At 37.0% G+C, this 19,857-nt stretch overlaps 1 protein-coding gene across 10 annotated transcripts in view; it reads left to right on the top strand.

Moving 5' to 3' along the window:
• LOC121739623 (disks large 1 tumor suppressor protein) overlaps positions 1 to 19,857 on the top strand; it is a 45,719-nt gene that overhangs the window by 8,166 nt on the left and 17,696 nt on the right. For 2 of the 10 annotated variants that reach the window (XM_042132115.1, XM_042132117.1), the window contains exons 3-11: positions 5,588 to 5,703; positions 8,527 to 8,631; positions 8,823 to 8,876; positions 11,251 to 11,280; positions 11,964 to 12,194; positions 13,702 to 13,782; positions 14,179 to 14,430; positions 18,387 to 18,528; positions 19,095 to 19,229. In XM_042132115.1, the coding sequence (XP_041988049.1) occupies positions 5,588 to 5,703; positions 8,527 to 8,631; positions 8,823 to 8,876; positions 11,251 to 11,280; positions 11,964 to 12,194; positions 13,702 to 13,782; positions 14,179 to 14,430; positions 18,387 to 18,528; positions 19,095 to 19,229 (1,146 nt within the window). Of the gene's footprint in view, positions 1 to 5,587; positions 5,704 to 8,526; positions 8,632 to 8,822; positions 8,877 to 9,599; positions 9,877 to 9,916; positions 10,029 to 10,374; positions 10,587 to 11,250; positions 11,281 to 11,963; positions 12,195 to 13,701; positions 13,783 to 14,178; positions 14,431 to 18,386; positions 18,529 to 19,094; positions 19,230 to 19,857 lie in introns of those variants that run through there. The other 8 variants (XM_042132119.1, XM_042132121.1, XM_042132116.1 and 5 more) reach the window with 7 other exon arrangements.

The following is a 19,857-nucleotide window of genomic DNA, read 5'->3' on the forward strand; positions in this document are numbered from 1 at the left end:
AAGATTTTCACGAATTCACATTCCGGAAAATAGCCGGGCAAGTTTTTCAGTAGTTCACTTTGTACTTTGTATGTAAACCGGGATTTCCGGCTAGACTGCTTCGCATCATGCATGAACTATTTTAACAGTAAATTTTCCGTATGAATAACCCTTTACATTAAGGAACCGCGAACTCTCCTCTCTCTTTCCTTCTCATGGATCCCTGTTTGCTCTCTTCACAAAGAGGACCTGTTGCTGCTCTTCACAAGGATGCAAAGAAAATTGCGCAAACGAATTTAAAAAGGGAAATGTTAAGTGGCCGCGCTGAAGGCTCTTTTAAAATTAATCTGGACTGTAAGGACTTGATACATTTTGTCAAAGAGATTCTTTGGAGACCAGATACTTTATGCTCGTGATTGAAATAGTTCATTTTACCAGTTTTACAAGCACAATGAACTTGAATTTCGGCAAGTGCCGATAAAAAACTTTTACTGTGCTTCGTTACAAATTATTTTGACCTAAATTTGAGCAAAGCTCAGTATTGGGCGGCTGTAATGCTACCAATTTAAGTGCAAATTATCGATCTTATGAAGGAATACCGAGTACAATATTTTATTAGGAATATAATAATAATAATAATAATCTTTATTTAAAACTTTTAGCATCTGTTACAATGTGTAGTTATAATATGACCTAGGAGTACAATACAGTTGTATATGAACTTACGAAGACAATAAATAACAGACTTTACACATATTGTATAACTTTGGCGCCTGCACTAGGCTGAGCCTATCCTGCAGATCACCAATATATTTTCCTTCTTTTAGACATATAGTTTAGTTAAGATTTAAATTTAAAAAACAGGTATAATATTTGAAAAACAAATAAAAGAGCCTCTGGCTACTCATTAAAGATTTTAAATTTTAAGTTTTAAGTGCGCGCTGTGTGTGTGTGTGTGTGTGTGTGCGCGCTGTGTGTGTGTGTGTGTGTGTGTGTGTGTGTGTGTGTGTGTGTGTGTGTTTGTGTGTGTGTGTGTGTGCGTGTGTGTATATACTCCCGTACTTTTAACCTTATAGTATTTATACGCAGAATTATCTTCAAATAAGGTTATGGGCGCTTAATTATGCCTGCCCAAAATAATAGATAGGTATATCGATATTATCATATTAACCGTGCATAATGAAGGCAAAAGTTTGAGAAATGTTAGCGGCGATATTCAGTCTGACCCAAATATAAAGATATAGGTCATCGCGCCGGACCTATACCTGCAGCGGATGATTCATGATACAATCCGTTTCTGCGAAAACAATTTTTAATTGAAACTTCGTACAGTCGTGCATTCGCGCGATAACTGAAGTTGCATTGTTCGCGAATAAACGTTTCAGTTTGCCAATTAATAGAGCCATATTTTCAGCTCGGACGTTAAAGGGTCAGACGCTTTTGTCGGTTGTATTGCAGTTTGCACATCGCAAATAGAAAATGCCTAATTGAATTACATTTCTTGTGAGTTGTGAGTGGCGTTAACGTGGTTAGCATGAATTGTTCACTACGACACTTACAGTGAGATTACAACATAGATAAGTCTAAAATGTAAAAAGCAATGGAATAAACATGATTAAAGTATGTAGAGAGCCCCACATTGCCTTATTATGACAGAAATAAATAAGATTACTACGTCCTGGGCCTGACTTTTTGCGATCCAGTCTAGAAGATAGCAGCCGCGGTAAGGGTCTGAAGTTTGGGGTCACACGAGATTTGGGGGTCACCAGTGACGAATTAACCCTTAATCAAATTGAGCAATTGCCTACGGCATCACGTCTGAGGGCCCCCTCAGAAGAATTCCTTCACCAGTAGAGTCACGGTCAAAGACCGATTCTAGTTGACATACGGATAGGCTAGGACCTATCTGTTAGTATGTAGACTAGACACCTATCTGTTAGTATGTAGGTCTAACCTCGGCACTCGCACAAGCACTCGGTATGTTTATGGATGTGCTCGGCCGAGAGCACTGTCTTGCCACTCTACTCGGTACGTCTAATCAGGGCCTTACTATCAGTTGGTGCCTGGTAGTGGTAGTATGTCTGATGCATTTAATAAAAAAAAAGTTAATAATTAAAAATCGGCCAAGTGCGAGTTGGACTCGCCGCGAAGGGTTCCGTAACACAATAGAGCAAAAATAGGCTGTAATGTTTTTGTATGGGAGCCTATGTCTACAGGCATGGATTGCTAAGGGTGTCAAGTAGTTTTAATCCATCACTGGGCGTCACGAATAGTAATAGACACAATAATTACTATATTATATTGAAATAAAAGGCTCGCATAGTAAGTCATTGAATGAAATGAATGAATGAATGAATGAATGAAAATACTTTATTGCACCAAAACAAATATGACATACAAAACTTAGTAACTATAAGAGTAAAAAATACATAAGGCGGCCTTATCGCTACAAGCGATTTCTTCCAGACAACCTTTATTGTAAAACTATGACGTAACAGTAGTAATAGATGGTAGGTGACTACTGACTACATAGACAGCTAAGAGTAAACTTTTTAAAATATATAAGTATATTACAAATACATAGATTTTAGATGGAATCATGTGCCCTATGCATTTCTGACTACCCAAATCCCAATAGACAAATATTCATAATATAGGCTATAGCCCATGTAGTCTGCCAAAAGCGGCTACCGTATATTCTAAGTAAATTGGCACTAATGCTATAAGATTTAGCTAACAGAGTGTAAGGTGGTATGATTACACTGACACTGCAGTCGATGGAGTAATCACTAGTATGGCTTTATCCGACTGTATTGTTTCACTGTCAGTTAAACCCTTTGTCTCAGGTTACAATTGAAACTGCACTTTTATTTTGATGATTCTCTTTATTTTCGTTGGAGAGCTACTCACAAAAGCAATTGACCTTTCAAACTCATGCTACTGTATATAATATATACTGTTTTATGTTCCACCGCGAAGCTCGTGTATATGAGTGTTACTCAATTGAATTTTAGCTCCTTTGTGGTGTGAGTCCCAACGCATCATCTACCGACCTTCGAGAAGGATGAGTTAAAAGTACCCTCCCCTATTCCCTTCCCTACCCTCCCCTATTCCCATCCCTTCCCATCCCTACCCTCCCCTATTACGCTATTCCCTCTTAAAAGGCCGGCAACGCACCTGCAGCTCTTCTGATGCTGCAAGTGTCCATGGGCGACGGAAGTTGATTTCCATCAGGTGACCCGTTTGCTCGTTTGCCCCCTTATTTCATGAAAAATAAACAATCTGAAAATTTCAGAAGTCTAGCTATAGCGGTTCTGATACAGCCTGGAGATAGACCGACGGACAGACATCTTAGATATCAAAATCCTAATGTGGTTCACAGACTACATCTACTTAACAAGTTTCAATATAGTATAATAATTATAGCTCATAAGAGCTATAATTATTATACTGCCACTTTTCTCAGAAACCATAAGGATTCGGAGAAAAGTGGCAGTGACATACGGACGGACAGACAGACAGACAGACATGACGAATCTATAAGGGTTCCTTTTTTTTCTATTTGGCCACGGAATCCTAAAAATAAAGTAGAGCATTCATGTTTTAAAATCGGAACAATAGCCTAATTTAAACGCCTAATTTTTGTGTTGATTACTGTTTTGTATTCTAAATATAGAGAGAAACGCGACTGTAGGTGCCTAGTAATTGTATCGAGGTCACATAGTCAGGAAAGTACTGTTGATGCTATGCAGCTTCCTGTATGCCGTATACGACAAACAATTGGCTGTTGTGTAATAGTGACACATGATTGTAAAAGGCTTAATATTGTCCACTCTAGGACATTTAAATTTAATATGCGTATAAAAAATTGAAGGAAAACAAAGTTTTTTTATCCATTTTAGAATCCGTACGTCATACTTCTGCAAATTCGGGAAATATTTTTTGCAGGTAGTTTAATCTTTCTTAATTACTTATTATGGTTTCGTACCCAAAGTTCGTCCATCTATCCGTCTGTTTGTCTGTCACCAGGCTGTGCGTTCTAGAAGGCAAGTATTCAACTCGCCTCGCATAGGAAAATTAGCACTGAAGTGTGTCAATCTGTGAAACACTACACTTCCCTGAATGTAATCTACATTATAGTACGACTGTATCCAGACTTTCAATCAGGTCAACGCTAAAATGATTTTTATATGTAAATTTGATTGTTCCGAGCCACTACAATACCTTAGGGTCGGTGCCCGTAGTATCGATCAGAGTGCTCACGCGATGCTTTAAACTGGGTGAACTAACACAAATAGCATAATATTTTATGTAGCCGCAACCGCTTCTAAGAAGCAAGGTAGGAATGCTTATGTTGTTTGAGTTATTGATATTATAGCATTGGTTTATATAGTTATTTTCTAAAAGAAAAGGAATATTCGTCCTAGCTCTATGTATTGTTCTTTGTGAATACTTGGCGTATAGTGTCTAGAGACCTTACAATGATCTGTTTCTCTGACAAATTGATGGAGTTATTTATATATTATGTAACTATCTTCAGATGGTAAGTATCGATCTAAATTGTAACCCAAACAATATGATGCCGATAACAATTAATTTATAGATAAGTATATTTTATCCGTTCTACCCAAAAATTCTTTGAAAGCACACATGAGCGACTAGCGAGCAAAACCACGTTCAGGGGGACTAACAAATATAGCTAAATGTTAAGCCAATACAGTCTTCAGTTAATGGCAGTGATTGTGAGCACAACGACACTTATCAGCATTTAGCTGGCAGGCGGCCAGATGTTCTGTGGCATATGCACGAAGACGGATTATAAAATTACTGAACTTCTCACATAGATTCGTACGAGGTTAAAACGCGAATTTTTACTTCTTCATAATCTTTAGAGTTTAGCAGAAATACAGCCTGGTGATAAACACAGACAACATACGATTATTGGAAACTTACTGACGATTAAAGAGAAACAGTTGTGTCTACCACGCAGCGCATACCAAAACGAAACTGTTTTGTCTACGACGCAACGCATACAATTGTATATTCATCAGTAGAGAACGCTCGGATCAGACTAGGTATTTATGTTGCCATATTATAGTAGCATATATAGCAACAAAATATATAAATATATATATAAATGTAACACATTTTGAAATTTGCACGGAATTCGCGATATAAGAGTTTTACTCACACTTGGCCGATTTTCATAAAATTATTATCGATGGCCATTGGCCAATGTTCAATTAAATAATATGAAGTCAGTAGTTTCCTTACTAAGTACTTAATGCAACAGGCACTTAGAAGTTAAAAATCATTATGTCATAATGACGCTATAATGGTGAAATTAAAGAATTATTAGACTTCAGTCTATGTCCTAACTCCTATCCTTATTAAAACAACAAAACAGAACTTTATTTTCATTACTCAGTAGCAAACTTATTTTTAACTTTTATGACCACGCTCAATTACATAATAAGCAACTAGGTTAACAATTAGAATGATTGCAGGCGATATCCATTCATACTTCACGTAACACGAGCAACATAAGACGAACTTTTTTTATAGGGTAGTTACACACGTCTTAATTCCCGACCTTCTACATTTTCAGATATCCAAGAGTTCTATGAGCTGACACTACTCGATGATAACAAGTCTATTCAGCAGAAGACAGCCGAGACAATACGTATCGCGAACAAGTGGGAAGCCGATGGCGTGCGGCGGGAGGTACGTAGCTATTTCCGTTTAATAGCTCGGTTTGATAGTACACTTTTCAGCAAATACAGCTACGACTAGATAACGCCTTCAACTCCGTGGCGCCGAAATTCGTATCACGCGTTAACCGTACAATTTTCCGGGATAAAAAGTATAAGTAGTATGTCCTTTCCTGTGACTCCAATTTCCAAAGTATTACCATACGTACCAAATTTCAGAAAAATCTGTTGAACGGTTTGGGCGCGAAGAGGTAACAGACTGACAGACACACTTCCGCATTAATAATATAGTATGGACACACCATAAGGGCCACCGCACATTGGAGACACGACAGTTTTTAGACAATCTTGTTTCACATAGACGTGTCAGCTTTACGATTAAAGAGAAACAGTTGTGTCTACCACGCGGCGCATACCAAAACGAAACTGTTTTGTCCACGACGCAACGCATACAATTGTATATTCATCAGTAGAGAACGCTCGGATCAGACTAGGTACACCGCTAGACAGTTTTGTCGTTGATGTGCGCGCTCGCATACACTTCAAACTTCAAAGGGAAGCCGACAGGCGACAGTCGTTAGTCAGATGCAGGGGCGTGTTTCCCTAAGGTGCAATGTGTGCGGTGCACACGAGCGCCGCAGTCCTAGAGGCGCCGAGCGCCGCTCGCACTCGGCGCGCGCCCAAGCTGCCCGGCCGCCACGGCCCACGCTTTATTGACCAACGTAAAAAGAACTTCAGTTTGCAAACATTTTTGTGTAATATCCGAAGCTCTTGTTATATTTGTAGAATTACAGCAAAGCAAGGCGCGCCCTGAGCGGCTCGGCTTTTGCAATATAAATATATCTTATATATCTTTATTTTTCAACGTGAAATGAACCTTAAACCACATAAATGAAGATTATATTATTTGGTGTAATAGTGAGTGTCCTATCGCTCGTTTTTTTCAAAATAGGTAGTGGGAGGATTTGCATTTAGATACAAAAAAGCACAGTGTTCTCATTTACAAAACAAGCTGTGCCTTGCTGGCTTTTCGGATGTAGAGAAGTTAGAGCTCTTCAATGAAATCGAATTAATACCGATGTTGTGATGATGTGATGTTTAATAAGTATACTAGCTATTTGACCGAGCTTTGCTCGGTATTCGATAAAACACGAATAAAATGACATTTTCTAAAAATGATTCCTAGCTAGATCGAAACAGATAGAAACAGATAGAAAATCGTTGGAGCCGATTCCGAGATTCCAATTATATAGGTATATAAGATTATTTTGATGTATGGAGGAAAACAAGTAAACAATTTTGTTTCTCTGTAAAATAAGAGTTTAACCACTAAAAGTAAAATTATAAACAAACTAAATACAACAATAATATAATAATATCATACCTACCTGTAAAGAGAAACGACAATTACGTTTATTGTTAATCCTCCGATAAAATATTAAAATATTTTTAACACAGATCGTTTCTCTTAAAACATTTTTTTCATTCTAATAAAATTGTCAACTTACCTACTTCAAAATCAAATAAATCATACTTTCTCTTTGGAACTTATACCAGCCTACACTATAACAAGAAACACTTAAGAGGTAAACTTACATATATATAAGTATATAGAAGAATTGCTCGTTTAAAGATATAAGATAACATGAAATTTAAAGTAAAATTGAAGTACTTAAGCGATATAAAATTTACGTTTTGGGGTTAGGCGTGTTAGGGTCAGTCAAGAGTCAAGACTCAAGAGCACATCATGGTCAAAACCGAAAAAAACTTCAATCTACGAACAAAAAACAATAGAGTTGGTTATCTATTTTATATTGGAGAAATTTTACAGTACCTATGTAGTAACTTGATGTACTGTTATAGTTCGTCTGGTGGAACGAAAGAAGCCACCGCTTAGAGTCCTCACCCTTAAGCGGCCGGACAAACTGTACTTTTACTTTGTACCCATTTCATTTTGACCGCGCGAGCTCTTGTTAGGGGGCGCTAGGGTAATGTTTGCACACGGGCGCCACATGGGCTTGAGACGGCCCTGGTCAGATGTGTCTATGATGAGATGAGGTATAGCTCACATTAGACATTAGAGACATTCTAATGTCAATTGTGAGCTATTCCTATCTCTAGTAGGGCAAAACCAGAGATAGATCAAATATTGGGAACGGCCGTTAGCTGACAGCTGTGTAGAAGACTAGTGTTATTGACTTTACCAGCTAAGATCTTCGTGATTACAACTTTTTGACTCTCAAACAAAATTCTATGTATTACCATAGACTAAGGAAAATATACAACTTGGGTGGATTGCACCAACTTACTTTAACTATAACTGTAACTTTAACTATAACTTTAACTACAATGCAAAATGTCAAATCTTTAACTTTAAAAATGGACGCCATTAAGACGCCATATTTAACCATAACCATAGAGCTCGACAAGGCTTTAAATGCACGTCTCGAAAAAAGGAACTGACGCTGTCATCATGCAAAAACGCCATTTTTGACAGTTCTCCTTTACCAGCAGCGCCCCCGCCCACGTTCTTATAAAGCCTTGTCGGACCAGCAACGTCTTCTGTCAAATTCTGTGGTCAAAGTTAAGGTTTTAGCTTTAACTATAACCATAACTTTGATCGTAACTTTAACTTTAACCACGCCTCTGGTGCAACCCACCCTAAGCATCAGTATTTCTTTCTACCTACTATACCTCTACAATCTACATTATCATGGGCCATGGCCACCACGGTACCAATGACTACCAAAGTGTGTTAAATACCCGTCATTCTCTATTCTGAACTTCTGACTCCTGAATCCTAACACAATTTTTACAAGCTCCCATTTTTTTTCAGTCCTCATCCGGCGAAAATGACTACAGATCGATTTCAAATGCATTCCTGCAGGAGAACAATCGGAAGGCTGACAGCCGTAACGTCAGCACACCGGATTCGGCCAAGGTATTGTTTAACGACCAATAAAATTCCCAGAACGAATGTTGCAGAAATAGTTTTATCGATGATAGCTGTTGGTTAGCATAAAAATGCAGGACTTATAATAATTACTAACGTAAGTAAGATTCATTCTATTAAAATATTATTTTTTAATATTAGGTATAACTGTTCATTAACGGTCCTCTTATTTCAAACAGTTGGGGACGGTGCCTTCCATTGTGTCACCGGCTGAAAACGCAGATGATAGGAGGGTAAGATATATTTTGAAACTGCTTATAATTTAATTATACTTATTTGGCTGCTGCTACAGAGTATTTTAATAAGTATTTGGTTTGTATAATAAACTGATAGTCAATTAATTTCAAAAATATACAAGTAAGCACAACAATTTATACCTACTGGCAAGTAATTGACAAGTTGGTAAGTACCTATCAGGTAAAATCTTAAAAAACTTTATATTAGATTTATTGCTCAAGAGCAATGATATTCTACTTTGAGTTTTTCATCATTGCTCAAGAGTCAATCAATAAAAGTTACAGTAAGTACTATAAAAGCAGTCAATATAGTATAATATTAGAAGTCTTACCGCCGCGGTACTCAGAGACATTTAATTATGATTAACCATCAATTTAATGAAGAGTTTGACAGATAATGTATGGGGCTTATGTCAAAATTTTGAATTAATTACATATAAGTAATTAATGTTCCACTCTGAGTGCGGCAGTTAACTACCGATGTAAATTGTAATAATAAAATATATCTAACTAATCTAACTAAAAAATATATAAGTATTGATTTTTAGCTCTGACCAAACGCCATCTGTTATGCATTATTGGAATTACAGAGTATATTTTTAAGTACCTACGGTAGATGAATCGAGCAAGGCCCCGCGGCAGCTCGATGATTTCGAATTGTTTTTTTTTTGATGACGTGACGGCTCGGCTGACGTCTCGAAAAGCAAGAAGGTATTCTACAATCGAAGCTAAACAAGTGATTGGTAATGGCGGACGGTTGGTGTTTCGCGTCTCGGAGTACTATTTATAACCTAAAATATAGTACAAGTTTTCAGCGATATGTACGCTAACGTTTCGTCGTTGTGTGAATTTGTGCTGTTATATTTTACATTTGTGTCAATGACGTACGAACGCTATATCGTCAATTAAAAGGATATAACTAAATGATAAATCAGTGAAATGATAATGTACATAAAATTTTGACATTCAAACTGCTGTTATTTCGTATTCTTTACAAGTAAGGCCATACAATATACAGTAATCTATTTTTAAACCTTTAGTAATTTCTTAATATTGTGGGGACGTTTGAAAACTGGTGAGACTAATCATAATGCAACTTCATAATCTCGCTTGTAACTGATATAAGTTACTCGCTGAATACATCTAAAGGTATAAATTAGTCTACATGCACATTAAATAGCGTAACACGGACATTCTAATTAAAGTTCATCGCTTTGACATTCATAACATCATAATATCATTGACTCAAGTTGGTAACACCCAATTAACAACATCGCTGCATTCTAATATACCCACTATCAAAAAAGGGTTCGGCTCGAATAATATAATACTCTAGATAAGGCTTGGTGTAATTTTCAAACTTACCTAACATGATAATCAGCTTTATTTGGAGATTACGCGTGAAATCACCAGAAATTAGTTTGTACTCGCAAAGTGTCTAAGAACAGGTGCTCTACCTATAATGTTTTCGGTGTAAGCTAGATATGGGTTCTAGGTTGAGAATGGTGCATGCTGGAGAGAGTCCAGTGCGGTGCTGACCGAGGCACAAGAGTGTAACTAACAATGCATGCAGTGTACATAGTGTAGTGCAGAAATCGAGTACCTGAGGGCTATGCAAATTATCTAATCAAAATGACTGAAAGAAGGAAGAAAAAAACCCACAATGGATTTCTACGAAAAGTGTCATCCCTATTTAATCTTGACACGGTAAGTAGGTGCCTACACAAATAGATTATTTCTACAAATAGTCTTACAAATACAGTCATGTACTTATTATACTGCAAAAGTAAATATTGGAATTGATTTACAATAACTAAATCCTTGACTTTGTTTATGATGTATTGCTGTTGTTGATATCTGTAGCAGCAGCCAAATTTGCCTGCTGTGTATAAATATATATATGTTATATAGTAGTCGGGTTTCATTCTGGTTTGTAAATAATATGTTGTGTGAAGCTTCTTTGTGTGAAATTTCAGTTAGGGTATGATTAAAGTAGGTAACTCCCATTAATAATTCAATATCATATTCAATAAGTATATCCAGCAAAATGGGAATCTTATTATCTTTAGTTAGTATGTAATTTCTCAATAATAATAACTAGCTATTTGACCGAGCTTTGCTCGGTATTCGATGAAAATGACATTTTCTAAAAATGAGCTAGATCGATTTATCGCCCCCGAAACCCCCTATATACTAAATGTCATGAAAGTCGTTGGAGCCGATTCCAATCATAAATATATACAAGAATTGCCCGTTTATTGATATAAGATTCTTATCTGCTATTGTTGTCAGTATAATTATTATTATAATTGTTACTGAAAACAAACTTTTATAATTCACAGTTATAAAATTTAATAATTCTACTTTACAGGCCCATATATCTACACCTGAAATGAAGCAGGTAATTATTATTTAATATTATTAAACCTTTTTGTAATATAAATGACAAATGTGAAAAAAAATCAGCATCTTGTGGACTACCAATCAATGTAAACCAATCACAGGCTATTAATTTATAATTGTAAAACAAATAAATAATAATTAGTCATAACAGAATATGGCTATGGAAACAATAATGATGATAATAATATTGGAATAGGTGTCATTGTCATGATTTTTCATATATTTAAATTTAAAGTGACCTAGAGCAGATAGTAACTCAACAAGGTCTTTGTAGATAATGGTGATAAAAAAAATTGAATGAACAACAAAAATCCCATCCTCATTGTAAACATGAGTCAGATGATATTCAAATATTATGTAGGTGTGATGTCAATTGAACTTGCCCATCTACACGCCTATATTAATATGTCATTGAATTCTATGATACCTTATTGATATTATTAGCCTAATTAATATATCTTCCAGTTATGCAATAGATAACATACAAATGTAAAATGTATGTCCAGTTGCTAAGTTTTTTTTTTTAAATATTATGCAAATTAATTTATTATTTTCAGAGAGTTGTAAAAAAATATCAAATATTGAATTTAGGATGCTGTCGTGACTCGTGATTAATATATCTCTGATTTTGTATATTTTTGTAATTCTGAATATGAATTCAATTATTAAATGATTTAAAAGTTACAGGTTAACGGAATAGAGGGAGGTGCGGAGCGCACAGTCGGTGATGACGGCTACCTGTACCTAACTGTGACGCTATCGAGGGCTGGTGGTGCTGGACTGGGGTTCAGCATCGCCGGTGGCTCTGACAACCCTCATGTTGCGGATGACCCACTAATATACGTCACTAAACTTATCCCTGGTGGTGCCGCTGCTGCTAGTCAGTTGCAAATCAATGATGCCATATTACAGGTACATTTGGTTTCAAGGTCATCTTGGTAATGTTTAAAGTATGATCTTATTCAAAGACAGTCAAAGCCATATTCTGCCTGTTTTAAAAATAAATCAGTTGTAACTGATGACACTCATTAGCTGCATTTTTTCAACTTATCAGTCCCTAATGATCATTTAATATGTTAATTGTTTCTCTCATTTCTATACATGCTTTCCTCTCAAAATATGTAGGCTGATATAAATAGTCAGTACTTAAGATACGACTCGATCTCAAGACGCGGTTCGGCTCTGTGATTGGTCTGTCATCACTCACTCACACTCAATCACAGAGCCTGAACCGCGTCTTGAGACCGGGTCGCATCTTGAGTACTGACTATTTATACCAGCCGTAGAGTACTTTTTATACAATACCATTGTGGTAAAAAAATGTCCTACTTTACTAAAAATTTTTGGTAGTCTTCTATTGTTAAACTAACAACAGCTGCCCTACCATGAGCTCTTATAGCAGTATTATTTTAATATTACTTTCAGATTTGGTACAAACAAATACCATACTTATGTTTATATAAATAGAGATCATGTTTGCTTATACGAAATCCAAAAGTAATATTAAAGTAATACTGCTATAAGAGCTCATGGTAGGGGGGCAGATTGTCTTCTCAGAAAAAATGTAATTCTTAAGTGTGACTCACTTAGGCATATTATGTTTTATGCTTACTGTCCATTTAATGCTATACTTTAACTGACCTCTGACTGAAACCTGGAATAAAAAGAACCAATAGTATTATTTATATACAATGTGTCCCGACACCGGTGTCAGATCCTTTAATGTCATGATCTATGCATATTTTATCGACAAATTGGCCCTCAAATTTATTCTCTCTCTCTCACGGTTGTAAAATGGCAGCCATTTTAGTTTTTCTCGGGCTTTCACACTAATCTGACCATTACTTCTCATGTAAATATCCTATGAAGATAAAAAAGGTCTCATTTGACAGCTAAACTTGTGGACTATGCTTACACAGGCAATATGTTATAAATTTCGTGGAATTAAATATAGAAAAACCAAAGTTTAAGAAAAAAAATTGTGTATTTTTTAATTAATGGCTTTTTGTGAAAAATCTAGCACATTAAACTTATCTTAAATAAATTAAAAGCCATTAATTAAAAATACACATTTTTTTTTCTTAAACTTTGGTTTTTCTTTGTTTAATTCCACGAAATTTATAACATATTGCCTGTGTAAGCGTAGTCCACAAGTTTAGATATCAAATGAGATCTTCTTTTAAAAATGGCCGACTCGGTGAGTTGCCAATGTCAGAGTGTCTCGAAAGACTTTTTTTATCTTCAAAATTTGAGGGCCAATTTGTCGATAAAATATGCCATAGATCATGACATTAAAGGATCTGACACCGGTGTCGGGACACATTGTATATATTATGTCTATTATACGGGTTTTTTCTATGTTATTTTCTCATTAATATGCTGCAAACACCATGACACATAAGCTATTGTATTTTTTTAGGTTAATGACACATCAGTGGAGAATGTGACACATGCAGAGGCAGTGGATGCATTGAAGAAGGCGGGGAACACTGTAAGGCTGGTAAGTGTTATTACTTTTTATTTTGAATAAATAAATTATCTCTGTGGTCTATGACATAGTAATAATAGTAAGATAAAGTAATTTTATTGGCGGTATAATATTATTATGATAATAAAAAAAAGATTTGCTTGTCCTTTGCATTGAGTAAGGCAACTTCTCAACAAATTTTGATGAGAATTGGCACAGAAGCCATGCCATAAACTATTTTATTAGCAAGCTACTATTTAATTCAGCCTTTCTCAAAGTGGGCGATAATGTCCCCTTGTGGGCACTGAAGTTCTAAAGGGTGTGGGACCCAGAAAAAAAATGTCGTAGTGTAGTCATTTTAAATTGAAACTACGGGGGCGCTAAACCATATATATCAATAAAAAGGTAAAATAAATAATTTGTTTACAGAAAATACGTCGAGGTCCGACGTCCGAGAATACGTTAAGTGTATCGCAAATATCGAACAGGGAGGAAGCGGTAGAGATTGAGCTGGTGAAGGGTGGGTCCGGGCTGGGCTTCAGCATAGCTGGTGGCCTCGGCAACCAGCACATACCGGGAGACAACGGCATCTACGTCACCAAGATCATGGCCGGAGGTGCCGCCCATAGAGACGGACGGCTGAGAGTAGGGGACAAACTGCTCATGGTCAAAAATACCTCGGTGAGTGATTGAGAAACATTTACTAGTGAATCTTACATAGTCATTTTGTAAATAAAGGTTTGTATATGCTATTTAGGTTACTGGGGGACGGGGGTAGCCGGTAGGTTTTGCTAGAACATAATGTACCTCTGCCGAGCTAGCACGGCCACCAGTAGAAATGCGAAAGTATAGACAAACTGTGGAGATAAACTTAAGGTGAAGTTCCGATCTTTTTTCGTTCCGAAAAATTCAATTAAAATGCCACTTTATGACAGACTATAGTCCTAAGAATTCAGATAATATCCTACTTTATTACAAATGCTATAGTCTGTCATAAAGTGGCATTTTAATTGAATTTTTGTTGGTCGCGATTAGCCGCGGTAAAGATCAGAACGGACCTTAAGTTTATGTCCACAGTTTGTCCATACTTTCGCATTTCTATTTTCTACCGGTGGCCGTGCTGGCTCGGCAGGTAAGGTAAGATGATGACTATATAATTAGGGTTGCCACCCGTACTTTATTATAAAGTATTGTACGTTATTTCAGGCAATTGTACTTTGTACTTTACGAAAATAATAAAGTACGCAGAAATTCTTTATTTCAAACTAGATGACCCGATTAACCTCTCTCCCAACATAAACCCTCCGGGCTTCCACGAATGTTTCAAGACCAAAATAAGCCAAAGCGGTTCAGCCTTTCTCGAGTTTGAAAGAAAATAACAAAGTACAGAATTCATTTTTATTTATACTTACAGATAATTTTATAAATTGTACTTTATTTTTATACTGTGTACGGTTTTTTTTCTCAACTAAAGTAGCTGATGTACTTTATTTGCAAAAAAAAAAAAGGTGGCAACCCTATATAAACTACTCAAAACAAAATAGGGCCCACCACGATTTTTTCACAAAAAGTGTAAACATGTTGCTTTAGACTTATTTATGGGCCAGTTCAAGTGTTTCACCGTAAAACTTACATGTTTATGAGTTGTTATAGATCTTTAGAAGAACACTTTTTCTAATTTTTACCCTCAAGTGGTCAGGCAAAACAAACTGAGTAAAAATCACCCAATGCCCAATTTCTTATTCAGTTGTATTCCGACTATCGTTACAGGCGCTTTTTGCTTTGTTTTACTGTTTTTTTAATTGAGTTACTAGAGCACGTTATAATACCACGTATTCGGAACCATATGAACATGGAAAGTGCTTCAAGAGCTGTGGTATTGCTGCAAGAGGGAGAGTCACAGAGATCAGTAGCATTACGACTTAGAGTATCACGACGAGCTATCAGAAATGTGTGGGAACGCTATCAGGAGACTGGCAGTGTAGCTAGGAGACCTGGATCAGGTAGAACACGATCCACAACGACTCAAGACGATCGATTCCTTCGATTGTCTGCCCGTAGAGAGCGCACCGTCACCGCCCGTACTCTACAAAATCGACTCCGGCAAGCCACTGGTACGCTGGTAAGTGACCAAACGGTCCGAAACAGACTGCATGATGACGGACAACGATCCAGAGTGCGTGTTGTGCGCATTAAACTCACGAGGGCTCATCGTGCAGCTCGTCTTAGGTTCGCACGTGAGCGTTTGGATTGGACCATGGACAATTGGAGGACTGTACTCTTCACAGATGAGACAAAAGTTAAGTTTTCAAGTGATGACAGACGCATACGAGTGTGGAGAAGAGAAGGTGAACGCTTTACCAACCCTTGCATCCGCGAGACTGATCGGTTTGGGGGGCCCAGTGTTATGGTGTGGGGCGGTATCAGCTTAATGGGTAAAACGGAGCTGGTAATTCTAAACGAGGGTACCGTAACTGCTGCCAGCTACGTCGAGCGTGTGGTCCGACCTCATATCGTCCCCTATGCACAAGGTGTGGGCAATAATTTTATTCTCATGCAGGATAATGCTCGTGCGCATACGGCTCGCCTAACCCAGACGGCTCTATCTGAAGCGAATATCTCAGTTTTACCGTGGCCGGCAATGAGCCCCGACCTCAATCCGATCGAGCATTTATGGGACCAGATGAAAAGAAGCCTAAAAGCAAATTATACTGAAGTGAATAGTGAACAGGAGCTCATAAACGCTTTAAAAATGTGCTGGGAGCAAATACCCCAGGAAAATGTCACCCACTTAATTGAGAGTGTCCCAAACAGGCTCAGAGAGTGCGTTCGTAATAGAGGAGGACCCACTCGATACTAGGACACCCTTATGTAACCCGCCCTATTCGTCAAATTACCAAAAATAAAAATTGAAAAAATCAGTTTTTACGTAAAAAAATTATTTTTTCATGCTAATGTGTATTTTTAAGAAAATTAAAGTTATTATCATTATTTTATTAGTTTACGCAATTAATAACACTTTACCCTCACTATATCTACCCATAAATAATATATTTTTTTGATTGTTTTCTTTGCCGATGATAAAAATCAAGTGGGCCCTATTTTGTTTTGAGTAGTTTATAATATAGATTCTTAACATTTTGTACTCCCATCTTATCAAAGCTCTGGAGTTCAAACTTTAGTTGAATCGGTTTAAAATATAGTAAAAAAAATTGCTGAAATGAAACTCAAAGACCACTCTTATAAAATTGAATGATAAATTATAAGTAGTAATTTCAAAGTGATTGTCTCAAGTTAATAATATGAACTACAAACAGAAAATTGATTACACAATTTCCATGAATTGAATTCATCATATTATTGTGTTAAAAGTAGGTCACCAATGAGAACTCAACAAATACATTTTTCACAATTCACTTCTAACAAGTGTTCTTTGATTCAATCATAATGTATGCTAATTGAAGGATGGCTTGTTTAAGTTCTAAATTACTTGCTATTCGTAAAGTATTTTTAAATATTGACTTGCCTTATGTGTGTTCTACTTCATAATATATTATCTTCATATAAACTTCGATTAGTTAATTCCTTGAAACAAATTACAAAATTGCCACACTCGTTGGCAAAATTGCTGCTATTAGCTAAACCAGCATTTGCTGAAGTCATTGACAACCCTTAACTGGTGCCCTTAATTGTTTTGCATTCTACATACAGGTGGGTAGAATAAATGTTTCTTGTTATTTTTTTGTCTTTAATAGTCAAACCACTCTCGAGTTATTTGAAAAATTGCACTCAAATCCATACTATCCATATTCCATACTAATATTATAAAATGTGAAAGTGTGTCTGTCGTCTGTCTGTCTATCTGTCTGTCTGTTACCTCTTCACGCCCAAACCACTGAACCGATTTTGCTGAAATTTGGTATGGAAATACTTTGAGTCCCGGGAAAGGACATAGGATACTTTTTATCCCGGAAAAATGTACAGTTCCCGCGCGATAAAGGAATTTTGGCGCAACGGAGTTGCGGGCATCGACTAGTATATTGAATAATTACGTAGTTATATAATTAACATTTTGACAAAATGTTAATTTGCAAACAACATCACCTTCAGGCTTAAACTGTTTAAAAAATTTAATGAGTAACTCTGTAAGTTAAATAAATATCTCAGAGTGCGGCTCTAAGTAAATCTTCTAGGCCGGTATAAATAGTCAGTACTCAAGATGCATCTCGGTCTCAAGATACGGTTCAGGCTCTGTAATTGGTTGGCTGTCAAAATTTGGACCAATCACAGAGCCGAACCGCCTCTTGAGACCGGGTCGCATCTTAAGTACTGACTATTTATACCGGCCCTACAGTTCGTTCGTTCGTGCAAAGTTATCTTACCTCTAGCAACATAAGGTTCACTTTGATAGATCCACTTTTCCAACAGAAAGGTGACGTATGCCAGGACTACTTTCGGACCACTCATGGTTCAGAATTATTTTAACTTTAACATGACCTTTATGCCGTCGACATAAGATTCATCTCTCTCTAAGGGAAAGTCTACGTGCGCCGTGACAGCCCTTCTAACAGTCAGAGCTATTTTGCCTTCCACATGATCTTTATGCCGTCGACATAAGATTCATCTTTCCCCAACAGAAAGGCGACGTGTGCCTGGACAACGTGACGCATGAGGACGCGGTGGCGGCGCTGAAGGCTTCGGGTGAGAAGGTGCAGCTAGTACTGATACCCGGCCCGCGACACGGACAACCCTCGCCGAGGACTTCTAGAGCTAATACACGTGAGAACTTGTCTAATATATATAAAATTCTCGTGTCACGGTGTACGTGGTTGAACTCCTCTGAAACGGCTCGACCGATTTTCGTGAATCTTAGCGTGGTAGCTAGGGTGGCAGAGCCAAGCCATAAAATTGCATTAGGAACAATTATCACAAAGTCGTAAAATATCCTGTCATTGAGATCTATAGGAAGGAAAACGTTGAATATCTACTGGCAAATGCTTGTAACACATTCAAATTCATAAGTATTCACAGTTCACACGTATATTTGATTAGCCATGTGTAGTTCATTGTGTCATTTTATGTAAAGCAGTACACACATTACATTATTATTCATAAAATTGTTTATTTCTTGTTCTTTTGTTTTGTATTTTGCGACTCCGTAGGTCGTGTCGTCACGGCCGATATCAAAATTAGTTGCAAAAATACTTATAGTACTATTCAGATATAACTCAAAGCCAAAACTTAGTGCAAAAAAAATATTATGTGTCTGAAAAAAATATTTGTGGCAAAACCTTCAGTTTATGTCTGAATGAAATAAAAAAAGTAAAGTGTCAAAATGAACGCAGCTTCGAGCACGGCGAACTCGCACGTGCGGGACGACGGCGGCGAGGCGGTGGATGGCGAGGAGCCGCGAGTCGTGGAGCTGGAGAAGGGACCCTCGGGGCTCGGCTTCAACATCGTCGGTGGCGAGGATGGTCATGGTATGATGTTGTTTAATATATCTTCTAAAAAGAAATAGAAAGGTTTTTTTCTAAGGCTGTCCCGGACTCCAATGTCAAAGCATGTAATTTCTTCATGAAAATCTCGTGCAAAATAAGGTGGGATTTCACCAAACACACATAAAACTTAGTTCCCATTGAACGCGTTCATGCTGCGACGTGAATCTCGTTTTGTTTCGATTGGATTTCACAAACTTCTTTTGATCGCGATTTTTAAATCTAAGTTTACGTGACGTCACGTGATTATTTTACATGTTTTCATTATTTTGAAGCCTTTTCACGTTAATTTAACTACAAAATAGCAAGAAACAATACATAAACTAATAAACGTATGTGTCAAAACTGTCATCTTGACATTTATTTTGTCTATGTTTTTCGTTCCGCCATGACAGGGCATGAACGAGTTTTATGACGTTAAACTTCGGACTTTGGGCGTTCAGAAGATAAAACTTGGATTTGCTGTGAACGCGTTCAGTTTATACTGGTGAAATGCATTTCGATGCTATAATCGCGTTTATACGTTTTGTACCTGTTCAGAGTACTTTGAACGCGTTCCATTTCTTTGGTGAAATCGCCCCTTACGCTTGTATACAGGATGTAACAAAACTAA

The sequence above is a fragment of the Aricia agestis genome, chromosome 2, assembly GCF_905147365.1.
Source record: "Aricia agestis chromosome 2, ilAriAges1.1, whole genome shotgun sequence".
Lineage (NCBI taxonomy): Eukaryota > Metazoa > Arthropoda > Insecta > Lepidoptera > Lycaenidae > Aricia > Aricia agestis.